Source organism: Oncorhynchus gorbuscha, linkage group LG12 (assembly GCF_021184085.1).
Source record: "Oncorhynchus gorbuscha isolate QuinsamMale2020 ecotype Even-year linkage group LG12, OgorEven_v1.0, whole genome shotgun sequence".
NCBI classification, from domain to species: domain Eukaryota; kingdom Metazoa; phylum Chordata; class Actinopteri; order Salmoniformes; family Salmonidae; genus Oncorhynchus; species Oncorhynchus gorbuscha.
In genome coordinates this window covers 85,436,621-85,458,515 of record NC_060184.1, presented here as the reverse complement: position 1 = coordinate 85,458,515, position 21,895 = coordinate 85,436,621, and the positions used below count along the sequence as shown (strand labels likewise).

Genomic DNA, 21,895 nt, shown 5'->3' with positions numbered 1-21,895 from the left:
GGTTGTGCGGCGTGGAGACTCCACACAGTCCCTGGTTGTGCGGCGTGGAGACTCCACACAGTCCCTGGTTGTGCGGCGTGGAGACTCCACACAGTCCCTGGTTGTGCGGCGTGGAGACTCCACACAGTCCCTGGTTGTGCGGCGTGGAGACTCCACACAGTCCCTGGTTGTGCGGCGTGGAGACTCCACACAGTCCCTGGTTGTGCGGCGTGGAGACTCCACACAGTCCCTGGTTGTGCGGCGTGGAGACTCCACACAGTCCCTGGTTGTGCGGCGTGGAGACTCCACACAGTCCCTGGTTGTGCGGCGTGGAGACTCCACACAGTCCCTGGTTGTGCGGCGTGGAGACTCCACACAGTCCCTGGTTGTGCGGCGTGGAGACTCCACACAGTCCCTGGTTGTGCGGCGTGGAGACTCCACACAGTCCCTGGTTGTGCGGCGTGGAGACTCCATTCACACAGGACAATACATTAAATGCTTTGTTAGTTTGAGGATTCAGAAGTATTGCCACCCCTGCATTTATGAAAGGTGTATTTCAGTGTCCAAAAAGAGAAAGTATAAATCTTTAAAATGTGTCATTGTCCCCATGTAAGGCTCATATGTTCATATATCTGACAAGGCCATATTTTATTGCATTTTTTATTCTCTTCACAAATACAGCAATTTCAAAACATTTTTTAATCATGCACGTCAAAAAAATGGTGCTTCACAGTGTGGGCATCTTTACAGTATGTGACAGCCTAAACATACTAAGTATTGCATAGTGTATGCGCTCTGCCAACGATGTCAGAATGTTTCACATTGTTAAACAATGTGCTGTACTCCTTAGAGCTGGTGTGGGTAGTGGTTCACTAGAGAACCAACGATTGGTGAGATCGAGAGTTGGGAGGGGGTCTACTAAATCAATCTGTCAAACTAAGTGATCCCTTGTCGACGTTTATTTGAGAAAAGCATCAAGCTTTTTCTGGATATTGTCAAACGAATCCATTCCCATGTAGTCCGTCTGTCCCTGCTCCCATTTCTGCCTGCGTTCCTCAGAGGTCTCGGGTGGCACGTATGGCTCGGTGTGATGGGGCTCCTGGGACGTGCTGCTACACTGAGGGAGGAAACTTGTGCTGCTTCCCTGGAGGAGGAAACAAAACAATATTAACATCTAGAACAGAGATTTGATGAATTCAGGAAAAAGCTATAAAACTAAAAGCTACGGAGAAACACCAGTCACAATTGTGTAAATATGAATGGAAGGTTTTACATAACTTCACGCCAAACCATCAAATCGATCTGAACAAATATATAAACTCAACAGGCAACAAAGCCAAGATTTTACTGAGTTACTGATAACATAAAAGAAAATCAGTCAATTGAAACACATTCATGAGGCACTAATCTATGGATTTCATAACTGGGAAAACAGATGCATCTGTTGGTCAGTATCTAGCATGACCAACATTTGCCTCATGCAGCGCGAAACATCTCCTTCACAGAGTTGATCAGGCTGTTGATTGTGGCCTGTGGAATGTCGTTCCACTCCACTTCAATGGCTGTGCATTGCTGGATATCGGAGGGAACTGGAACACGCTGTCGTACATGTTTATCCAGAGCACCCCAAACATGCTCAATGGGTGACATGTCTAGTGAGTATGCAGGCCATCTTCAGCTTCCAGATATTGTGTACAGATCCTTGTGATATGGGGCTGTGTATTATCATGCTGAAACATGAGGGGATGGCAGTGGATGAATGGCACAACAATGGGCCTCGGGATCTCGTCACGGTATCTCTGAGCATTCAAATTGCCATCAATTAAACACAAGTGTGTTCATTGTCCATAGATTATGCCTGCCCGTACCATAACCCCACCATGGGGCACTCTGTTCACCATGTTGACATTGGCAAACCGCTCGCCCACACGTTGTCTGCAGTTGAGGCCGGTTGGATGTAATGATCCTTTATGACCTCGTACTTATGGTAGATAAATTAATGGGGAATTGCTGCAGTAATCATACCTCCCTCAACTTGAGACATCTGTGGCGTTGTGTAACCAAACTGCACATTTTAGAGTGACCTTTTGTCACCCAGCACAAGGTGCACCTGTGTAATGATCAGATCACAAAGTAGCTTCTCTATATACACACACACACCACCTGTCAGGTAAATGGATTATCTTGGCAAAGGAGAAAATGCTCACCAACAGTGATGTAAACTAATTTGTGCACAAAATGAGAAATAAGCTTTTTGTGCATATGTAGTATTTCTGGGATCTTTTATTTCAGCTAACTTAACACTTTAAATGTTGCGTTTATATTTTTGTTCAGTTCATATAGCCAGAGAACACACGGCTATAGTATTATAGGGCTAGACGCTGAGCCAGGTTTGTTGTAGAACAGATTGCCCACAAGAAGCAGCCATTATTAGTGACGAGCGACAAGGCGTTGTCTGTTAAGGCAGCATCACAACCACCTAGTCTCCTTCCATCTCCTTGTGACTATAGATCTGGGACCACAGCCAGTGACCATGATGATTACAACTTTCTTTGACCGAGGATTGGAACTATCAGATGGACGGATGAGGGTTACACATCGCAACAGCCATCAGGACTGAAGTAACACTATTTCACAAATTGACTCATCGTAATTTATATCGTTTGTTATTAATTCAGGAGGTGCGATGAGACAATTTTACTTTTACTTACTAACAAGAAGCATCCATTAACCACTTAATTTAAATTGTTCCAGCTGTTGGTACATTCTGTAGAGGAAGAAAAGGTTCATACTTCTAGACTGACTTCCACACAGCCAGAGTGGAAGGGCTGGTCTCCATATCCCTCTGTCATCATGGGCACCACAGAGGAAGAGTAGAGGAACCACCAGTCCAGGAGGAAACTGGGGTGTGTGGAGGTCTCCTGCATGTCCCCGCTGACCCTCTTGGTCTTGGGGTCGTACGTGTAGCTCCAGGGCTTGGTCTGACCCAGGAAGTGGACCACCTTGGCGTTGGCACCGTATCTGGAACAGAATGCATGTTAATTTACTTCAAATGTATTTTATAAAGCCCCGGTCAACTGCCCGGCACCCTCAACAGCAACCCGCCAAAGCCCTCACCATTTCTCCTTTACCCAAATCCAGATAGCAGATGTTCTGAAAGAGCTGCAAAATCTGGACCCCTACAAATCAGCCGGGCTAGACAATCTGGACCCTCTCTTTCTAAAATTATCTGCAGAAATTGTTGCAACCCCTATTACCAGCCTGCTCAACCTCTTTCGTATTGTCTGAGATTCCCAAAGATTGGTAAGCTGCCGCGGTCATCCCTCTCTTCAAAGGGGGAGAGACTCTAGACCCAAACTGCTACAGACCTATATCTTACCCTGTCTAAGGTCTTCGAAAGCCAAGTTAAACAGATTACTGACCATTTCGAATCCCACCGTACCTTCTCCGCTATGCAATCTGGTTTCAGAGCTGGTCATGGGTGCACCTCAGCCATGCTCAAGGTCCTAAACGACATAACCGCCATCGATAAGAGACATTACAGTGCAGCCGTATTCATCGACCTGGCCAAGGCTTTTGACTAGCAATCACAACATTCTTATTGGCAGACTGGACAGCCTTGGTTTCTCAAATGATTGCCCTGTCTGGTTTACCAACTACTTCTCTGATAGAGTTCAGTGTGTCAAATCGGAGAGCCTGTTGTCTGGACCTCTGAAAGTCATTGGGTGTGCCACAGGGTTCAATTCTCAGGCCGACTCTTTTCTGTATACATCAATGATGTTACTCTTGATGCTGGTGATTCTCTGATCCACCTCTATGCAGACGACACCATTCTGTATACTTCTGGCCCTTTGGACACTGTTAACTAACCTCCAGATGAGCTTCAATGCCATACAACTCTCCTTCCATGGCCTCTAACTGCTCTTAAATGCAAGTAAAACTAAATGCATGCTTTTCAACCGATCGCTGCCCACACCTGCTCGCCCATCCAGCATCACTACTCTGGACGGCTCTGACTTATTCTAAGTGGACAACTACAAATACATGGGTGTCTGGTTAGACTGTAAACTCTCCTTCCAGACTCACATTAACCATCTCCAATCCAAAATTAAATCTAGAATCGGCTTCCAAAATCGCAACAAAGCATGCTTCACTAATGCTGCCAAACATACCCTCGTTAAACTGACCATCCTACCGATCCTCGACGGTGATGTCATCTCTAAAATAGCCTCCAACACTCTACTCAACAAATTGAATGTAGTCTATCACAGTGCTATCTGTTTTGTCACCAACGCCCCATACACTACCCACCATTGCGACCTGTACACTCGTTGGTTGGCCCTCGCTTCATACTCGTCGCCAAACCCACTGGCTACAGGTTATCTACAAGTCTCTGCTAGGTAAAACCCCGCCTTATCTCAGCTCACTGGTCACCATAGCAGCACCCACCTGTAGCATGCGCTCCAGCAGATATATCTCACTTGTCACCCCCAAAGATAATTCCTCCTTTGGTTGTCTTTCCTTCCAGTTCTCTGCTGCCAATGACTGGAACGAATCGCAAAAATCTCTGAAGCTAGAGACTCACATCTCCCTCACTAGCTTTAAGCACCAGTTGTCAGAGCATTTTACAGATCACTGCACTTAGCCTATCTGTAAACAGCCCATCTACCTACCTCATCCCCATACTAGTATTTATTTATTCTGCTCCTTTGCACCCCAGTATCTCTACCTGCACATTCATCTTCTGCCGATCTACCATTCCAGTGTTTAATTGTTATATTGTAATTACTTCGCCACCATGGCCTATTTCGTTCCTTAACTTACCTCATTTACACTCACTGTATATAGACTTGTTCTCTTGTTCTACTGTATGTTTTGTTTATTCCATGTGTAACTGTTGTGTCGAAACGCTTTCTTGGCCAGGTCGCAGTTGCAAATGACAACTTGTTCTCAACTAGCCTACCTGGTTAAATAAAGGTGCTCAACTAGCCTACCTGGTTAAATAAAGGTGAAATAAATAAAACGCCTGAGATACATTGATGAAATGTCTGATTTTGCCAGAGTAAAAATAAATGCCAGAGAGAGAGAGGGGGTGGTGGGGAGAGAATGAAGGGCAAGAGAGAAAGGAGAGGGAGAGATTTGTCACTGACCAGCAGAGGTCCTGTCTACAAGCATAAAGGTCTTTAAATAAATAGCTTTATTTTGGCCTCAGCTGTGAAGCGTCTGCTTGATATCTAACCCAACAAGGCCTTGGGCCCTACAGTAGCTGGGAGAAGCCTTCAGGCTTTCTGCTGCTGCTCCGTAAAAGCTCCCATCACTGGTAACCTGATGCCATAGCATGAGCACACTTTCATGTGACCATATAACCTTACGCCTCTCGTTCTCACAGCCCACGCCAACAAACCTTTCCCTGCTAGGGGTTTTACAGGTATCTACTATTGAGTCACTGCTGATCTTCCCACCTAACGTTAGGCAAGCAGGGTGTTGTAGAAAACCTCAAATAATAACTTGAGGTAGCCATGTTTGTGATTCAGCTGAATGGTTTATCAATGTAAGAAATAGAGATCTATTCGGATAGTTGCTGGTTTAGGCAGTAACGACTATCATATGAGTACTGAAAGGGAGGAGTAGACTGAGTACTGACTGTTTGAATGCTGGAAGGTAAGTGTAGATTGAGTACTGACTGTTTGAATGCTGGAAGGTAAGTGTAGATTGAGTACTGACTGTTTGAATGCTGGAAGGTAAGTGTAGATTGCTATGCTGCTGAGGTTGTAGATGAAGGGGAGGTGTTTTGATATATCTGCTGTTGCCCAGTTACTGAAGAAGCCATTCAAGACCCCCTGGTCTCCACCTAGAGACAGAAGAAAAACATGTTAGCAGTTACACAACAGGAAGCACAAAATATTTTGCCCCAACATAAATGGTTATGACTGGTTCAAAACACCAGGAAGCCTAGAAGCAGAGGCTGGTTCAAGACTTAGTCCATCTAGAAGTACTTCTAGTATCATCATGAGCTTTGTACCCTGTCCAGGATGACTAGACCAGACAGTGAGGCTAACAAGAAGCCCACCGCAGAAAGGCCAACGCTATTTTGTAAACAGATGCTGTGCAACAAACCCATTCTGTTAATATCCTCTGCACCCTCAGAGACTATAAAACAGGTGGACACAGACGTCGCTGATCGCTACTTTCAGGAAGAATTGACTTCCTATGATGTGGTTGTCTCGCCTAGATACCTTAAGACAGATGCACCAAGTCACTCTGCTAAATGACTAACGTAATGTCAACAGGTTGTCTAAATGATAGACTTCAGAGAGAAGCATCTGTATGGCTCAGCTGGCTGTCAGTCATTCAGCCATCTATCCAACCGATTCACCTCTGACCCCTAAAGCCATTTGACCTCCAGCCAACACCACCACAGGCTCCTAGTCAGGTGACTGCTCAGATCAGTCCTGACAGTAAACCTGGATGTACACAAAGTCACTCAATGGTTACATAAGATGGTCTGAATAGAAGGTACCTTCAGAAAGTATTCATACCCCTTGACCTTATTCTAAGTTGTTGTTGCAGCCTGAACTCAAAATGGATTACATTTTTCCCCTCACTTAACTACACACACCTGAGATGAAAGCTGTGAATCTTCCTGGGTATGTATAAGAGCTGCATTGTGCGACATATGTAGATTACCCTTTTCAAATGGTTATTGAGCGTCGCTAGACAACAATTTCAGGTCTCGCCATTCTGCAGATTTAAGTAGATTTAAGGTAAAACATGGAACATTCACTGTCTTCTCAGTAAGCAACTGTGTTTTAGGTTATTGTCCAGCTGAAAGGTGAATTCATCTCCCAGTGTCTGGTTGAAAGCAGAATGAACCAGGTTTTCCTCGAGGATGTTGCCTGTGCTGAGCTCTATTCGGTTCATTTTTTTCCTCCTGAAAAACTCTGGTCCTTAATGACAAGCACATCCATTAGATGCAGCCACCACTACACTTGAAAACATGGAGTGGTACTCAGTTAGGTGTAATATTGGATTTGCCTCAAACATACAGATGAAGACTGAATGCAATGTTTTGAATCTTTTTTTGTAATAATGTTCAAAAAAAGATTCCACTGACATTATGGGGTGTAGGGCAGTGGCAAAAAGTTACCTGAATCCATTTTTTTAAAATCATGCTTTAAAACCTGGAAAAAGTCCAGGGGTGTGAACACTTTCTGAAGGCACAGTACCCACAATGCTCTTTACACAGACTGCAGTGTAGGAAATTTCTGGACGGTTGGATGGGGGTGGTGGCAGCAAACACAGCACTCCTCTCTCTCCTAACAGCCATGCATTTGTTACGTCAGAAAATAGCAAAGTGACCTAATAGGTGGATCTTTCATTTAAAGCCAATATCTGGAATCCATTTCAGATCTGATACCTTGTGTAGGTCTCCAGGTCATGAAAAGCTGAGCCACAGCCAGAAAGCCTCAGACAAATACTATTCCCTCCAGAAAAGGTATAAATCCCTCTTAACTCAACAGTAGTCAGCACCAGCCGGCCACCGCACAGCCGGCCACCGCACAGCCGGCCACCGCACAGCCGGCCACCGCACAGCCGGCCACCGCACAGCCGGCCACCGCACAGCCGGCCACCGCACAGCCGGCCACCGCACAGCCGGCCACCGCACAGCCGGCCACCGCACAGCCGGCCACCGCACAGCCGGCCACCGCACAGCCGGCCACCGCACAGCCCCAGCCAACCATCAGGTTGACAGCTAGTCATTCCAGGGTTTCTTTATTTTTTAAACTATTTTCTACATTGTCGAATAGTGAAGACATGAAAACTATGAAATAAGTGTTAAACCACGCCAGCCCAGGGCCAGACGCAACCACGCCAGCCCAGGGCCAGACGCAACCACGCCAGCCCAGGGCCAGACGCAACCACGCCAGCCCAGGGCCAGACGCAACCACGCCAGCCCAGGGCCAGACGCAACCACGCCAGCCCAGGGCCAGACGCAACCACGCCAGCCCAGGGCCAGACGCAACCACGCCAGCCCAGGGCCAGACGCAACCACGCCAGCCCAGGGCCAGACGCAACCACGCCAGCCCAGGGCCAGACGCAACCACGCCAGCCCAGGGCCAGACGCAACCACGCCAGCCCAGGGCCAGCCCAGGGCCAGACGCAACCACGCCAGCCCAGGGCCAGACGCAACCACGCCAGCCCAGGGCCAGACGCAACCACGCCAGCCCAGGGCCAGACGCAACCACGCCAGCCCAGGGCCAGGCGCAACCACGCCAGCCCAGGGCCAGACGCAACCACGCCAGCCCAGGGCCAGACGCAACCACGCCAGCCCAGGGCCAGACGCAACCACGCCAGCCCAAGGCTTCCACAGGAGTTTATTTTCTCCATTCTAGTTAACCAATAGCTACCCCTGCATTCAGCCTTTCTTGCACCAGCTCTTTACATATGCTGCTGTTAAGGTTTACCATCTGGTCTCACTTATCCCTTTTCTCTGCATTGTTGGGAAGGGCCTGTAAGTTAACATTTCACTGCTAGTCTACACTGGTTGTTTGCAAAGCCTGTGGTAAATAACACTGGATTTGATATCCAGTCACTATTAGCCATCCAGAGATAGAAATAGCAAAATGTCTGAGCTGAGTGAGTCTATCGCTATATGATAAAGTCACTATACAGTCACTTTCCACAGATTTATTTATAGGAAACGGTCTGGGCAGCCTGGCAGTGAGGCTATCAAATCAAATCAAATTTATTTATATAGCCCTTCGTACATCAGCTGATATCTCAAAGTGCTGTACAGAAACCCAGCCTAAAACCCCAAACAGCAAACAATGCAGGTGTAAAAGCACGGTGGCTAGGAAAAACTCCCTAGAAAGGCCAAAACCTAGGAAGAAACCTAGAGAGGAACCGGGCTATGTGGGGTGGCCAGTCCTCTTCTGGCTGTGCCGGGTAGAGATTATAACAGAACATGACCAAGATGTTCAAATGTTCATAAATGACCAGCATGGTCAAATAATAATAAGGCAGAACAGTTGAAACTGGAGCAGCAGCACAGTCAGGTGGACTGGGGACAGCAAGGAGCCATCATGTCAGGTAGTCCTGGGGCACGGTCCTAGGGCTCAGGTCCTCCAAGAGAGAGAAAGAAAGAGAGAATTAGAGAGAGCATATGTGGGGTGGCCAGTCCTCTTCTGGCTGTGCCAGGTGGAGATTATAACAGAACGTGGCCAAGATGTTCAAATGTTCATAAATGACCAGCATGGTTGAATAATAGTAAGGCAGAACAGTTGAAACTGGAGCAGGAGCATGGCCAGGTGGACTGGGGACAGCAAGGAGTCCTCATCTATCACAGTGCCAGCATGTAGTGTGGTAATCACACAATGTACAGAACATCACGAAGGACACCCCTGTATTCCTCTGGTAGTTAGACGTCATGGTGTCAGTGGATTTCTGTTTGGTTGAAACGGTTCCCGTTGAAAAACATTCCGCCACACTAGAGGCCGACATTCCGCCACACTAGAGGCCGACATTCCGCCACACTAGAGGCCGACATTCCGCCACACTAGAGGCCGACATTCCGCCACACTAGAGGCCGACATTCCGCCACACTAGAGGCCGACATTCCGCCACACTAGAGGCCGACATTCCGCCACACTAGACCGAGGAAGTCTTTAAATGACACACCAACAGCTGAGTAACCTTCTCAGAAGAGGCTCACATTCCTAGAGATGACAAACACACGTAAAAGGTATGAAAGAGGTCATTGAGTAATCTACACCAAAGGTTTCACAATCCACCAGTCAAATTACAACATGGAGAAAATGTATCTTGTGCTGGAGGTTGAGGACAAAATAGCCACACGTTAGAGTGGTCTATCTGCTGTACACAGAGCGTGAGCAGGAGGACCTTTAAACTGGAGACTGTAGGCTGTGTGTTCAACAGTGTAGCGCTGTGTCTGCAGTCTAAACCACTTGTTTCTACAGTTTATTATAAACAGAGGGGCTGAAGTAATATCCGTCTTATTGTCAGCCCAACCCCAGGCCGGCCAGATACCCCCCTTGAGGCTTCACTCTAGCAGAGAGGTTCCAGAAAGTTAATGAGCCCAAGAATCTTCATTTAGAGGGGCTGAGCAGAAGCCAGCAGGAATGCAGCTCTACCCCTGGGGGCACTGCCAGTGTACCTTGGCAGCAGATGATACTGAACCACAGGTCCAGCTACTGCCTCACTGCCACCTGGACAGCATGCAGTAATAAAGGGGAAATTGTATTGAGGCGCCCCCGGCCCAAGAACTGAAGTCTGATCACTCCGATCTGCCATTGCCCAATAGTTGGTTAGCCAGCGCTACACAGCCACGGCAAAAATGACTAAATAATGGCCCGACTATTTTCCAGTTGTAGTGGAGAGCCGGAGCATAAATGTTAAAGGTCAGAGAAGTCACAGCGAAACATTTAAAGACCAACGCAGACTAAAAACACTGCAGCTCTAGCCAGTTAGCATACCGCAGCTCTAGCCAGTTAGCATACCGCAGCTCTAGCCAGTTAGCATACCGCAGCTCTAGCCAGTTAGCATACCGCAGCTCTAGCCAGTTAGCATACCGCAGCTCTAGCCAGTTAGCATACAGCTAACCCATTAATGGGTGTAAGTCAACAGCACAGGGAATCCAGGCGGTCTAGAATATTTGCAGAGGATCAAGTCTGAATGGAAAATTATTAACAAATCGTTCAAATTAAATAAGATGGAAAGGCGCCTCCAACAAGCCAGTGTGGGCTATGGAGAGACTGCGTTGGACAGGCGCCTCCCAACAAGCTAGTGTGGGCTATGGAGAGACTGCGTTGGACAGGCGCCTCCAACAAGCTAGTGTGGGCTATGGAGAGACTGCGTTGGACAGGCGCCTCCCAACAAGCTAGTGTGGGCTATGGAGAGACTGCGTTGGACAGGCGCCTCCCAACAAGCTAGTGTGGGCTATGGAGAGACTGCGTTGGACAGGCGCCTCCCAACAAGCTAGTGTGGGCTATGGAGAGACTGCGTTGGACAGGCGCCTCCAACAAGCTAGTGTGGGCTATGGAGAGACTGCGTTGGACAGGCGCCTCCAACAAGCTAGTGTGGGCTATGGAGAGACTGCGTTGGACAGGCGCCTCCCAACAAGCTAGTGTGGGCTATGGAGAGACTGCGTTGGACAGGCGCCTCCCAACAAGCTAGTGTGGGCTATGGAGAGACTGCGTTGGACAGGCGCCTCCCAACAAGCTAGTGTGGGCTATGGAGAGACTGCGTTGGACAGGCGCCTCCCAACAAGCTAGTGTGGGCTATGGAGAGACTGCGTTCTTGGATGATAAGTGATCGTCGTTTGTTTTGTCCCAGGTTCCTTTTGTGTCATACCAGCCCTGACAGGCAAGCAGAGATTGCGGCTGAGCCGTTCCGCTGAGCCCGTTGTACCTCTGAAGTGTATATTAAGTCAAAGCTTTCTGGGTTTTTGTACCTGTGGTTCAGTATCATCTGCTGCCAAGGTACACTGGCAGTGCCCCCAGGGGTAGAGCTGCGTTCCTGCTGGCTTCTGCTCAGCCCCTCTAAATGAAGATTCTTGGGCTCATTAGTCAAAGCTACTACAACTTTCTACCATCACCTCAACCAAATACTAAAGATTGCTGTGACTCACAGGTGACAAAAGACCATGTTAGAGGGAGAAAGGCAGGGAACTTGTTCTGCCAAATATGAAAAAGATACAAATTGACTGAAAAGGATTGGCATTAATGTAAAAATATACCAGTTTCATTTGAAGAAAACGTGTTGACAGCTGCCCCATACAGGTTGCAAAATAAACTATGGGAAGAGATGTGCAATGTACCAATTCCACAGCACATGGTTTATAAACTGACACATAAAACCACTTGATTTGGTTTAACTTATACAAACCTATTTCCACCATCAGAATGAGAGATCTCAATCTCATCTCGGTCTCTTCACAGCAAAATCTACAATCACTAGATGATCCATTCTGGTATAGTAGTATGTAGCTTGTTTCTGGTCACCCGCAGACTAGGCGTGTGCCCCCGCAGACTAGGCGTGTGCCCCCGCAGACTAGGCGTGTGCCCCCGCAGACTAGGCGTGTGCCCCCGCAGACTAGGCGTGTGCCCCCGCAGACTAGGCGTGTGCCCCCGCAGACTAGGCGTGTGCCCCCGCAGACTAGGCGTGTGCCCCCGCAGACTAGGCGTGTGCCCCCGCAGACTAGGCGTGTGCCCCCGCAGACTAGGCGTGTGCCCCCGCAGACTAGGCGTGTGCCCCGCAGACTAGGCGTGTGCCCCGCAGACTAGGCGTGTGCCCCCGCAGACTAGGCGTGTGCCCCCGCAGACTAGGCGTGTGCCCCCGCAGACTAGGCGTGTGCCCCCGCAGACTAGGCGTGTGCCCCCGCAGACTAGGCGTGTGCCCCCGCCCCCTGAAGGGGGTGGCAGATGGGTAAAAACTCAGAAAACACCAAACCCTACTTTGATGGTACCACAGCTTTTATCTTAAAGAGTGGTCTGATTGTGTTACCGTTGGTAACAGCTCATTAATACATCCGCATCTGCAGGTTTTGGTCTGGCTACCAACTGTTGTATCAGAGGACGGAAGTTTGGATTATCTTAAGAGTAAGTGTAGAGATTTTAGGAAGCAACAAATCAAGGGGTTTCATTTTTCTTCTGCTCTTGGTGTTAAGAAACGTTTCCCTGAACCCAGGCCCAATGGTTGTGGAACTTCTGAGTCCAAAATGTAACCTAGATCAGGGTTGGGACTGACACATTAACATGAGTCGGATGTGTAAATTGTACAAGACAAAAGACTGGGTTCATACGTTCTTAGTTCTGTCCGCAACCGGACAAACAAATATTTGATAAATCCGTCTATAGGCTCAACTGGCTGATGTTTATCGATGTGACCAAGTGAATAAAGGAGAGGTATAGTCATTTATATTAAAGACTGATACGTAAAAAAAAAAAAAAAATGTAACTTGGCAAGTCAATTAACAAATGTATAATGACTGCCTTCCCCGTACGACAATGGGCCAATTGGGAGTCCCATAGGGCAGCGCACAATCACGGCCTGTTGTGATAAAGCCTGGAATCAAACTAGGGTCTGTAGTGACACCTCTAGCACTGAACTGCAGTGCCTTAGACCTCTGCGCCACTCTGCAGCCCGTAGGCAGCAGGTACGGATCTAGCTTCTATGACAAATCTACCAAGAGAAACCTCAATAACCGCACAAAATTATGGAAAACCATTAAGTCGAATGTTAAAATGAACTCCTCTCGTCTTCTGCTGAAATTTACCTCAGATATGTGACCAGAATAAACTGCTTGACATGTTTAATGAGCATTTTGCTAAAGCTGGGCTTTCATTTGATAATGAAATCCATCATAGCATATGCAAATGAGTCTCTGCATGCCGCTAGACAGCCGACAGCCGAGAACAAGCTCAGGAGTTGAAGGCACTCCTATCGATCTATTATTTTGAAAATATACATCTTTGCTGCCCATCACTCATATTCAATCTTACATTGGCAAGTAACAAGATTAAACATCTGGAACGCAGCCTACTTCAGCCCTTTAAATAAGGGTGGAGATACGTGCCAGTTGGATAACTATCGTCAGATAGCCAAACTGTGCACTTATAGCCAAACATTTAAGCGACTTATCGAAAAGCCTTGAACACTTGACTTGGGTCCAATGCTTTTTACAGTATATAAATGACAGTGAAGACTGGACGACTCTGTATGCTAATGACAATTATTTATTTTAGGGTATGTAATATTTAGAAGGATTTTCAGTATTTACAGCGTTTGAAAATTCTGTGGATATATTGAATCAACATCAAGACATCAGTCAGAAAGTTAAAGCTTGGTCGCAAATGGGTCTTCCAAATGGACAATGACCCCAAGCATACCTCCAAAGTTGTGGAGAAATGTCTTAAGGACAACAAAGTCAAGCTATGACCTCAATCCTATAGAAAATGTAGGCAGAACTGAAAAGGTGTGTGTGAGCAAGGAGGCCTAGAAACCTGACCCAGTTACACCAGATCTGTCTGGAGGAATGGGCCAAATTCACCCCTTATTGTGGGAAGGTTGGACCATGGAACACTACAATATGCTGCATGACCTACCAGCAGACCATGGAAACACTACTACAATATGCTGCATGACCTACCAGCAGACCATGGAAACACTACTACAATATGCTGCATGACCTACCAGCAGACCATGGAAACACTACTACAATATGCTGCATGACCTACCAGCAGACCATGGAAACACTACTACAATATGCTGCATGACCTACCAGCAGACCATGGAAACACTACTACAATATGCTGCATGACCTACCAGCAGACCATGGAAACACTACTACAATATGCTGCATGACCTACCAGCAGACCATGGAAACACTACTCAGATAGACCTTTGTACAAAAGCGCCAATGGTTAGCTCTATGTAATGAGTACAAGAGGTAGCATCAAAATACAGAAGTCATGGGATGGGAAATGGACGTTACATTTCTTAACAAAACAAAAGGAAACATTACGAAATAACACGTACCATCGAAGCTGCCATGTTCTGCACAGTACTGGAGCAGTTTGCTGTAAGTCTCGTTGGAGGGTCGGAACACGAACACGCCGGAGTTGAAACAGTCTGGCCAGCCGGGATCCGGGGCCGCAGACAGCTCCTCTCTGTCAAACAACTCATCTATGTTCTGTACCACCTGCAACAAACACATACAGGTGAACTCTACCGTACCAGGGGGGGTGTGCACAAATCAACACCAACCGTCTCACCAGTGTGTCTGCATCCATGAAGACACATTTGGAGTAGTGTGTAAGGGTCCAGCAGTGTAGCTTGGTGAAGGTGACTCCCAGGTCAGGTCTCTTCATCAGGTCCAGGTGAGCTGTGTCTCCGCTGTCCAACACATCCACCAACAGTACCTCGTCAAAGATCTTGAGAAGCACTCCCCTGGTGGAGGTGGAGGAAGAGGAGAGGAGGAAGCAGAGACTGCATGACGTACCGTCAACATGGTGTACAGTGGAAAGCATTCTGAATAACTGCAGTGGTGATGAGTCAGGGGCATAGGGCGGGGGCCAGGGAACACTTCTAGGGGCATAGGGCGGGGGCCAGGGAACACCTCTAGGGGCATAGGCCAGGGAACACCATGCCAAACTTGCAGGGCAGGGGTATTCAACTCCTACACAATGATCAGGACAAGACAATCAGCTGTAAAACCCGAACTGTGTGAACTACAAATGTCGCCAATACGGAGAAACTCACGAACACAACCGTGCCCGTTGGTTGGCTCTACGACATCCACAAGTTTAGGGCAGTCATCTGAACACTGTTGTGGACGTCCTCGTTTCTCACAAAACCAACTGTCCAGACCGAACGGTTGGAGCTACAATATTGAAAAGGGAGCCTAGCGAACACTAAGGTGTCAGTTGTTCTGCTCTACAATGCACATGCTTCATGGGAGTCATCCGACACTAACACAGTACCGGGTTTGTAAAAATTGCAGAAAGTGTATGGGGTGAAATGTGCCAAAAATAACACAAGTAGACATGTATTTTCTTACATTCTCAGATATAGGACAGACTTCAAATCCTTGTTCCTTATAACTTTTCTTTACTTAGTTGACATTTCTGAATGTGTCATTCAAAGCATTTATATGGGCTATAGCAGTAAAGGCCAAACTCAATATTTCATAAAATAATTGATAGATATACCAATATGGGGTCCTAAAATTAAAAATTAAAAAACAGCCAATTTAGATTGTATGGCCATGAAACTCCATTTGTTAGCTTAGTAGGTATTGCATAGACCTATACGGGCATTAAGGGAAATGTAACTGGAAGTGGCAGGTTCTTACATATATGGTCAGAGTTCAACTCACACGTCCTCTGCTGGCATTCTCTAAACAATGCATATTATTGTATACTCGAAGTACATTTGTCTCAACTCTTAGGTCCTACAAAAATATTCTTAGAAATGTTTACAAATGGTCAAATACTGGAATAAGATCTGACAAAATATATCACCAATTACTTTCCAAAAAATACAAAATAAAATATTTTTCCTTACGATAGGGGAAAACAGCTATTTTGTCATTACAAACTTTAATCTGGAATTTTCTACCATTTTGTGCCACTCAAGCTTATCCCCTATCCAGCCATGCCATCCTCTAGCCTACTGCTACAGGTACCAGCCAAAACAAAGGAAACAAAGCATCTCAACAGGGCATTGGGCCACCATGAGCCGCCAGACCAGTTTCCATGCCCGTTGGCATAGTTTCAACAGTTGTCTGGAACTTCCTGTGTGGAAGCTCCTGCAACATACTTTGTATCCTTCATTTACTGGCGTTTCCTTATTTTATGCAGTTACCTGTAGAATGGACGGAGGGGCATCGCACTGAATATTACACTGCCATTCCTTCATCCACAATGTCATGTGCACAACATCTGAGGAACTGCATCACTACATTGAACACTTTTCTGAAAATACATATTTGGGTGTCCCAACAAGGATGAAGAATTTACTCCAACCTGCGATTTAATTTCAACAAGTGAAACCATTTATATTTGGTTGTAAAACATTGTCCTTTAAAGAGGTTCTTACTTGCAGGGATCAGTGACGTGGGGGCCGATCATCACCACCAGCCTCCTGGTTGTCTGGTGGTTCCTCAGGGACTTGCCCAGGACCATGGCTCCCCTGGCATAGTTGTCATTGGTGGCCAATGTCACAAAAGCCTGGTCTGGATTGGGGGGGCATAACTTGTTAATACAAATTTAGGAATAACATTTGCATTTGGTTCAAATGGTGTGAGAATCTTAAAACCTTCCCCCAAAACTACTTTGTAAGGACACTAATTTTTTAAATATATTTTTAAACAGGGTGTCACATTGAGATTAAAAATCTATTTTACAAGAGAGCCCTGTACACATTATGAATGAATGAATTATGATGAAATCCTGGTTGAGAACAAGTGAACAACGAAACAGCAAGTGAGTGAACAGAACAGGTTTTTAATGATGTTTTACTGGTTATGGGGACATAACAAAATAATGTTTGGGTGTTGCAACTATTTGGCTGTATTAGAATGCTTAAAAGGCAGGTAAAATGTTGAATATCGGTATCGGGTTTTATACATGGAAAATACCGGATATCGGTCAAAACTCATATCAGTGCATCAAACTAACTCGAATTGTATTTCTCACAAGCACTGAATACAACAGGTGTAGACCTTATCGTGGAATCCTTACTTATGAGCCCATAATTTTATCAGCATATAGATTGCGCAACCAGGGGTTGAAAAACCTTGGATCATTGTTACTCTAACTTCCGCGACGCATATAAGGCCCTGCCCCGCCCCCCTTTTGGAAAAGCTGACCACGACTCCATTTTGTTGATCCCTGTCTACAGACAGAAACTAAAACAAGAGGCTCCCACGCTGAGGTCTGTCCAATGCTGGTCCGACCAATCTGATTCCACACTCCAAGAATGCTTCCATCACGTGGACTGGGATATGTTTCGTATTGCGTCAGTTAACAATATTGACGAATACGCTGATTCGGTGTGCGAGTTCATTAGAACGTGCGTTGAAGATGTCGTTCCCATAGCAAGGATTAAAACATTCCCTAACCAGAAACCGTGGATTGATGGCAGCATTCGTGTGAAACTGAAAGCGCGAACCACTGCTTTTAATCAGGGCAAGGTGTCTGGCAACATGACCGAATACAAACAGTGCAGCTATTTCCTCCGCAAGGCTATCAAACAAGCTAAGCGTCAGTACAGAGACAAAGTAGAATCTCAATTCAACGGCTCAGACACAAGAGGCATGTGGCAGGGTCTACAGTCAATCACGGACTACAGGAAGGAACCCAGCCCAGTCACGGACGAGGATGTCTTGCTCCCAGGCAGACTAAATAACTTTTTTGCCCGCTTTGAGGACAATACAGTGCCACTGACACGGCCTGCAACGGAAACGTGCGGCCTCTCCTTCACTGCAGCAGAGGTGAGTAAGACATTTAAACGTGTTAACCCTCGCAATGCTGCAGGCCCAGACTGCATCCCCAGCCGCGCCCTCAGAGCATGCGCAGACCAGCTGGCCGGTGTGTTTACGGACATATTCAATCAATCCCTATACCAGTCTGCTGTTCCCACATGCTTCAAGAGGGCCACCATTGTTCCTGTTCCCAAGAAAGCTAAGGTAACTGAGCTAAACGACTACCGCCCCGTAGCACTCACTTCCGTCATCATGAAGTGCTTTGAGAGACTAGTCAAGGACCATATCACCTCCACCCTACCTGACACCCTAGACCCACTCCAATTTGCTTACCGCCCAAATAGGTCCACAGACGATGCAATCTCAACCACACTGCACACTGCCCTAACCCATCTGGACAAGAGGAATACCTATGTGAGAATGCTGTTCATCGACTACAGCTCGGCATTCAACACCATAGTACCCTCCAAGCTCGAGACCCTGGGTCACCACCCCGCCCTGTGCAACTGGGTACTGGACTTCCTGACGGGCCGCCCCCAGGTGGTGAGGGTAGGCAACAACATCTCCTCCCCGCTGATCCGTAACACTGGGGCCCCACAAGGGTGCGTTTTGAGCCCTCTCCAGTACTCCCTGTTCACCCACGACTGCGTGGCCACACACGCCTCCAACTCAATCATCAAGTTTACGGACGACACAACAGTGGTAGGCTTTATTACCAACAACGACGAGACGGCCTACAGGGAGGAAGTGAGGGCCCTCAGAGTGTGGTGTCAGGAAAATAACCTCACTCAACGTAAACAAAACTAAGGAGATGATTGTGGACTTCAGGAAACAGCAGAGGGAACACCTCCCTATCCACATCGATGGAACAGTAGTGGAGAGGATAGCAAGTTTTAAGTTCCTCGGCATACACATCAGACAAACTGAATTGGTCCACTCACACAGACAGCATCGTGAAGGCGCAGCAGCGCCTCTTCAACCTCAGGAGGCTGAAGAAATTCGGCTTGTCACCAAAAGCACTCACAAACTTCTACAGATGCACAATCGAGAGCATCCTGGCAGGCTGTATCACCGCCTGGTACGGCAACTGCTCTGCCCACAACCGTAAGGCTCTCCAGAGGATAGTGAGGTCTGCACAACGCATCACCGGGGCAAACTACCTGCCCTCCAGGACACCTACACCACCCGTTGTTACAGGAAGGCCATAAAGATCATCAAGGACATCAACCACCCGAGCCACTGCCTGTTCACCCCGCTATCATCCAGCAGGCGAGGTCAGTACAGGTGCATCAAAGCTGGGACCGAGAGACTGAAAAACAGCTTCTATCTCAAGGCCATCAGACTGTTAAACAGCCACCACTAACATTGAGTGGCTGCTGCCAACACACTGACACTGACTCAACTCCAGCCACTTTAATAATGGGAATTGATGGGAAATGATGTAAATATATCACTAGCCACTTTAAACAATGCTACCTTATATAATGTTACTTACCCTACATTATTCATCTCATATGCATATACTGTACTCAATACCATCTACTGTATCTTGCCTATGCTGCTCTGTACCAATCCTCATTCATATATCCTTATGTACATATTCTTTATCCCCTCACACTGTGTATAAAACAGTAGTTTTGGAATTGTTAGTTAGATTACTTGTTGGTTATCACTGCATTGTCGGAACTAGAAGCACAAGCATTTCGCTACACTCGCATTAACATCTGCTAACCATGTGCATGTGACAAATACAATTTGATTTGATTTGATTTTAATCAACAATGCAGTTGAAGAAATAGAGTTAAGAAAATGTTGATTAAAGTAAAAAATTGTGAGGGAGTAATGTCCAATGGTCTGTGGCAGTTTTAACAATGACACCAATGTCTGAATGGCCAAGGTATTGATGAGGTCTACTTTGGCATGCTGTGCCAAATCGGAAAATCTATGAAACTGCCCATAGACTCACATCTCAACAATGAAATGATTGTGAGCTAACAAAGGGCAAATAGATCCATGTAATTATAATGCCAAATGTAGAAACTGGCAGTTAATATTAGCAGGCCTGGCTGGTCAGTTAAACAACCCCCTGGTATAGTACACTACACTTGGTTTTGGGGGCCAACTGGATAACAGCCTGGTAAAAAGAAACCACTGGATACAAAACCTCAAATTGTGTTCAGATGCCAAACCAGGTAGAGCTGAAGTGAAATGATGCATTTCCAACTGTACCTCCCTCCCACCCCGTATTGCCATTGGGCCCAAGAAAACAGCTGATGTTATATTAGAAGCAAGAAAACCCAAATCAATCTGCCACCCAAAAAAAAAGTCAACAGAAGGCTGTTCTACTGGATCTCTGCTACTCTTACTGGTAAAATGCACTTTATGATAAGCACAGAAAGACATGCTATTGGCCTTCAGGCCTCAACCCACTGACTATATGAAGATCTAGAAAGTGCTGTTATCACAAAGGTAGATGACCATGGGATGACACCTTTCGTAAGTCATGGGGACAGGATGTCAGGTTTCACTACTACATATATAACTCATTTTAGTGTGCACCTTGTATTGACTTTAGGTAATACAACATGGCGAGAAGGCTGTGTAGGCTTACAGGACATGCAGTTTCACTTGGAACAGCAATTCAATAAACTAGTAGTAGCAAACGTCTAGCTGGCTACAGCTATGCAGGTACAGTGAGATTTAAGCCAACACTAGATCTACACTGTCGTCTAGGCTTGATGTCCTCCGTGGACCGGCTCGTACATAAACCATTCTCCATCTCAGGCTGCAAAGGCATCATTTTTCTCCTTAACTATATTTAATGACAGGCCGTCAAAAGATAAATGCTATCACTTTATTGGTCAAGTGTGCAGGTGGTCCAACAAAAAGATGTCTTCTGCTTGTCACCAAACACCTCTAAAGACAGGTTTTGGAGAGGTGCGGGGGCTGCCACAGGGCGCCTGGGGTGATGTGCCTTGCTTAATGGCACAACGGCAGGAATCTACGATTTGATTCTAGAAACCCTCAAAATGAAGGTCAGAATTGACGCATTGCACTGAGCCCAAAACTTGTAGTTTTCGATATATAATTTTTAGGTTACTGTAACAAGCTTTAACGATGGGCTCGTTTTTTCCACCAGTTCCCAGTTGTATTAAAGTCTAAACGCAGAATGAGAGAGAGACCCTTTGAGTAAGAAAATGATTCATTTGCAGCCTGAATGGACGTTGTTGAACCGGTCCACACCAGTATTAACGGCTGGGTACATCAGTGCCAGACAGCACCGACTGAGCGGTCCCTGTCGGCTGTTTAGGGTACGTGTGAATATGGAGTTACAACTAGGGAGACACTGAGCAACAGAGAAACTCATTGACCCAACCGTTATCCACACAGCCGTGAAACGTATCGATACGGCTCTATTAAGAAAGTCCATGTTGCAAAACACGCGGTGATGGAAAGCGGAAAATAGACTAAATAACGACTCAGACGGTTTCCACATGCCGGTTGTGTCACGGATCGACAAAAAAACAAAATAACGGCAACAAACCAAGCTGTACATTTCTCAACGTGCCTACCATCCCATCATTTATATACGACGGACATTGCTGCAACTCCACAGTAACTTTTTTAGCCTCTGACAGTGGGAACAATCACGACAAGTTACTTAGTTTCCGCCGTGTCTGCCACAGCCAAACTTCCATCACATCATCCAAGGATTACATTGTAACAAACCGTCACGTACCTTTTGACATATTGCTGGTAGAAGTTGCAGATCCTCTGTAGATTAGACACAGCACCTTCGTTAGGAAAGGAAGGACAAGCTTACGACATGGAAGTGAATTTATAGACGCATGTAGACAGTGGGTCACGTGACAGGGTCTTGGCGCACACCCACTCTTGCACTATCTATGGAAG

The 21,895-nt window shown here is 46.6% G+C and overlaps 1 protein-coding gene across 1 annotated transcript; it reads right to left on the bottom strand.

Annotated features, from left to right (window-relative positions):
- Positions 1–623: 623 nt before the first annotated feature.
- gyg1b (glycogenin 1b) lies at positions 624–21,844 on the bottom strand. The gene is made up of 7 exons (XM_046293076.1): positions 21,723–21,844; positions 16,597–16,732; positions 14,772–14,946; positions 14,536–14,698; positions 5,704–5,830; positions 2,772–3,000; positions 624–1,123 (listed from the first exon to the last, which is right to left on the bottom strand). The coding sequence occupies exons 1-7, from the start codon at positions 21,730–21,732 to the stop codon at positions 938–940; spliced, it is 1,026 nt and encodes a 341-aa protein (XP_046149032.1). The 5' UTR covers positions 21,733–21,844; the 3' UTR covers positions 624–937.
- Positions 21,845–21,895: the final 51 nt, after the last annotated feature.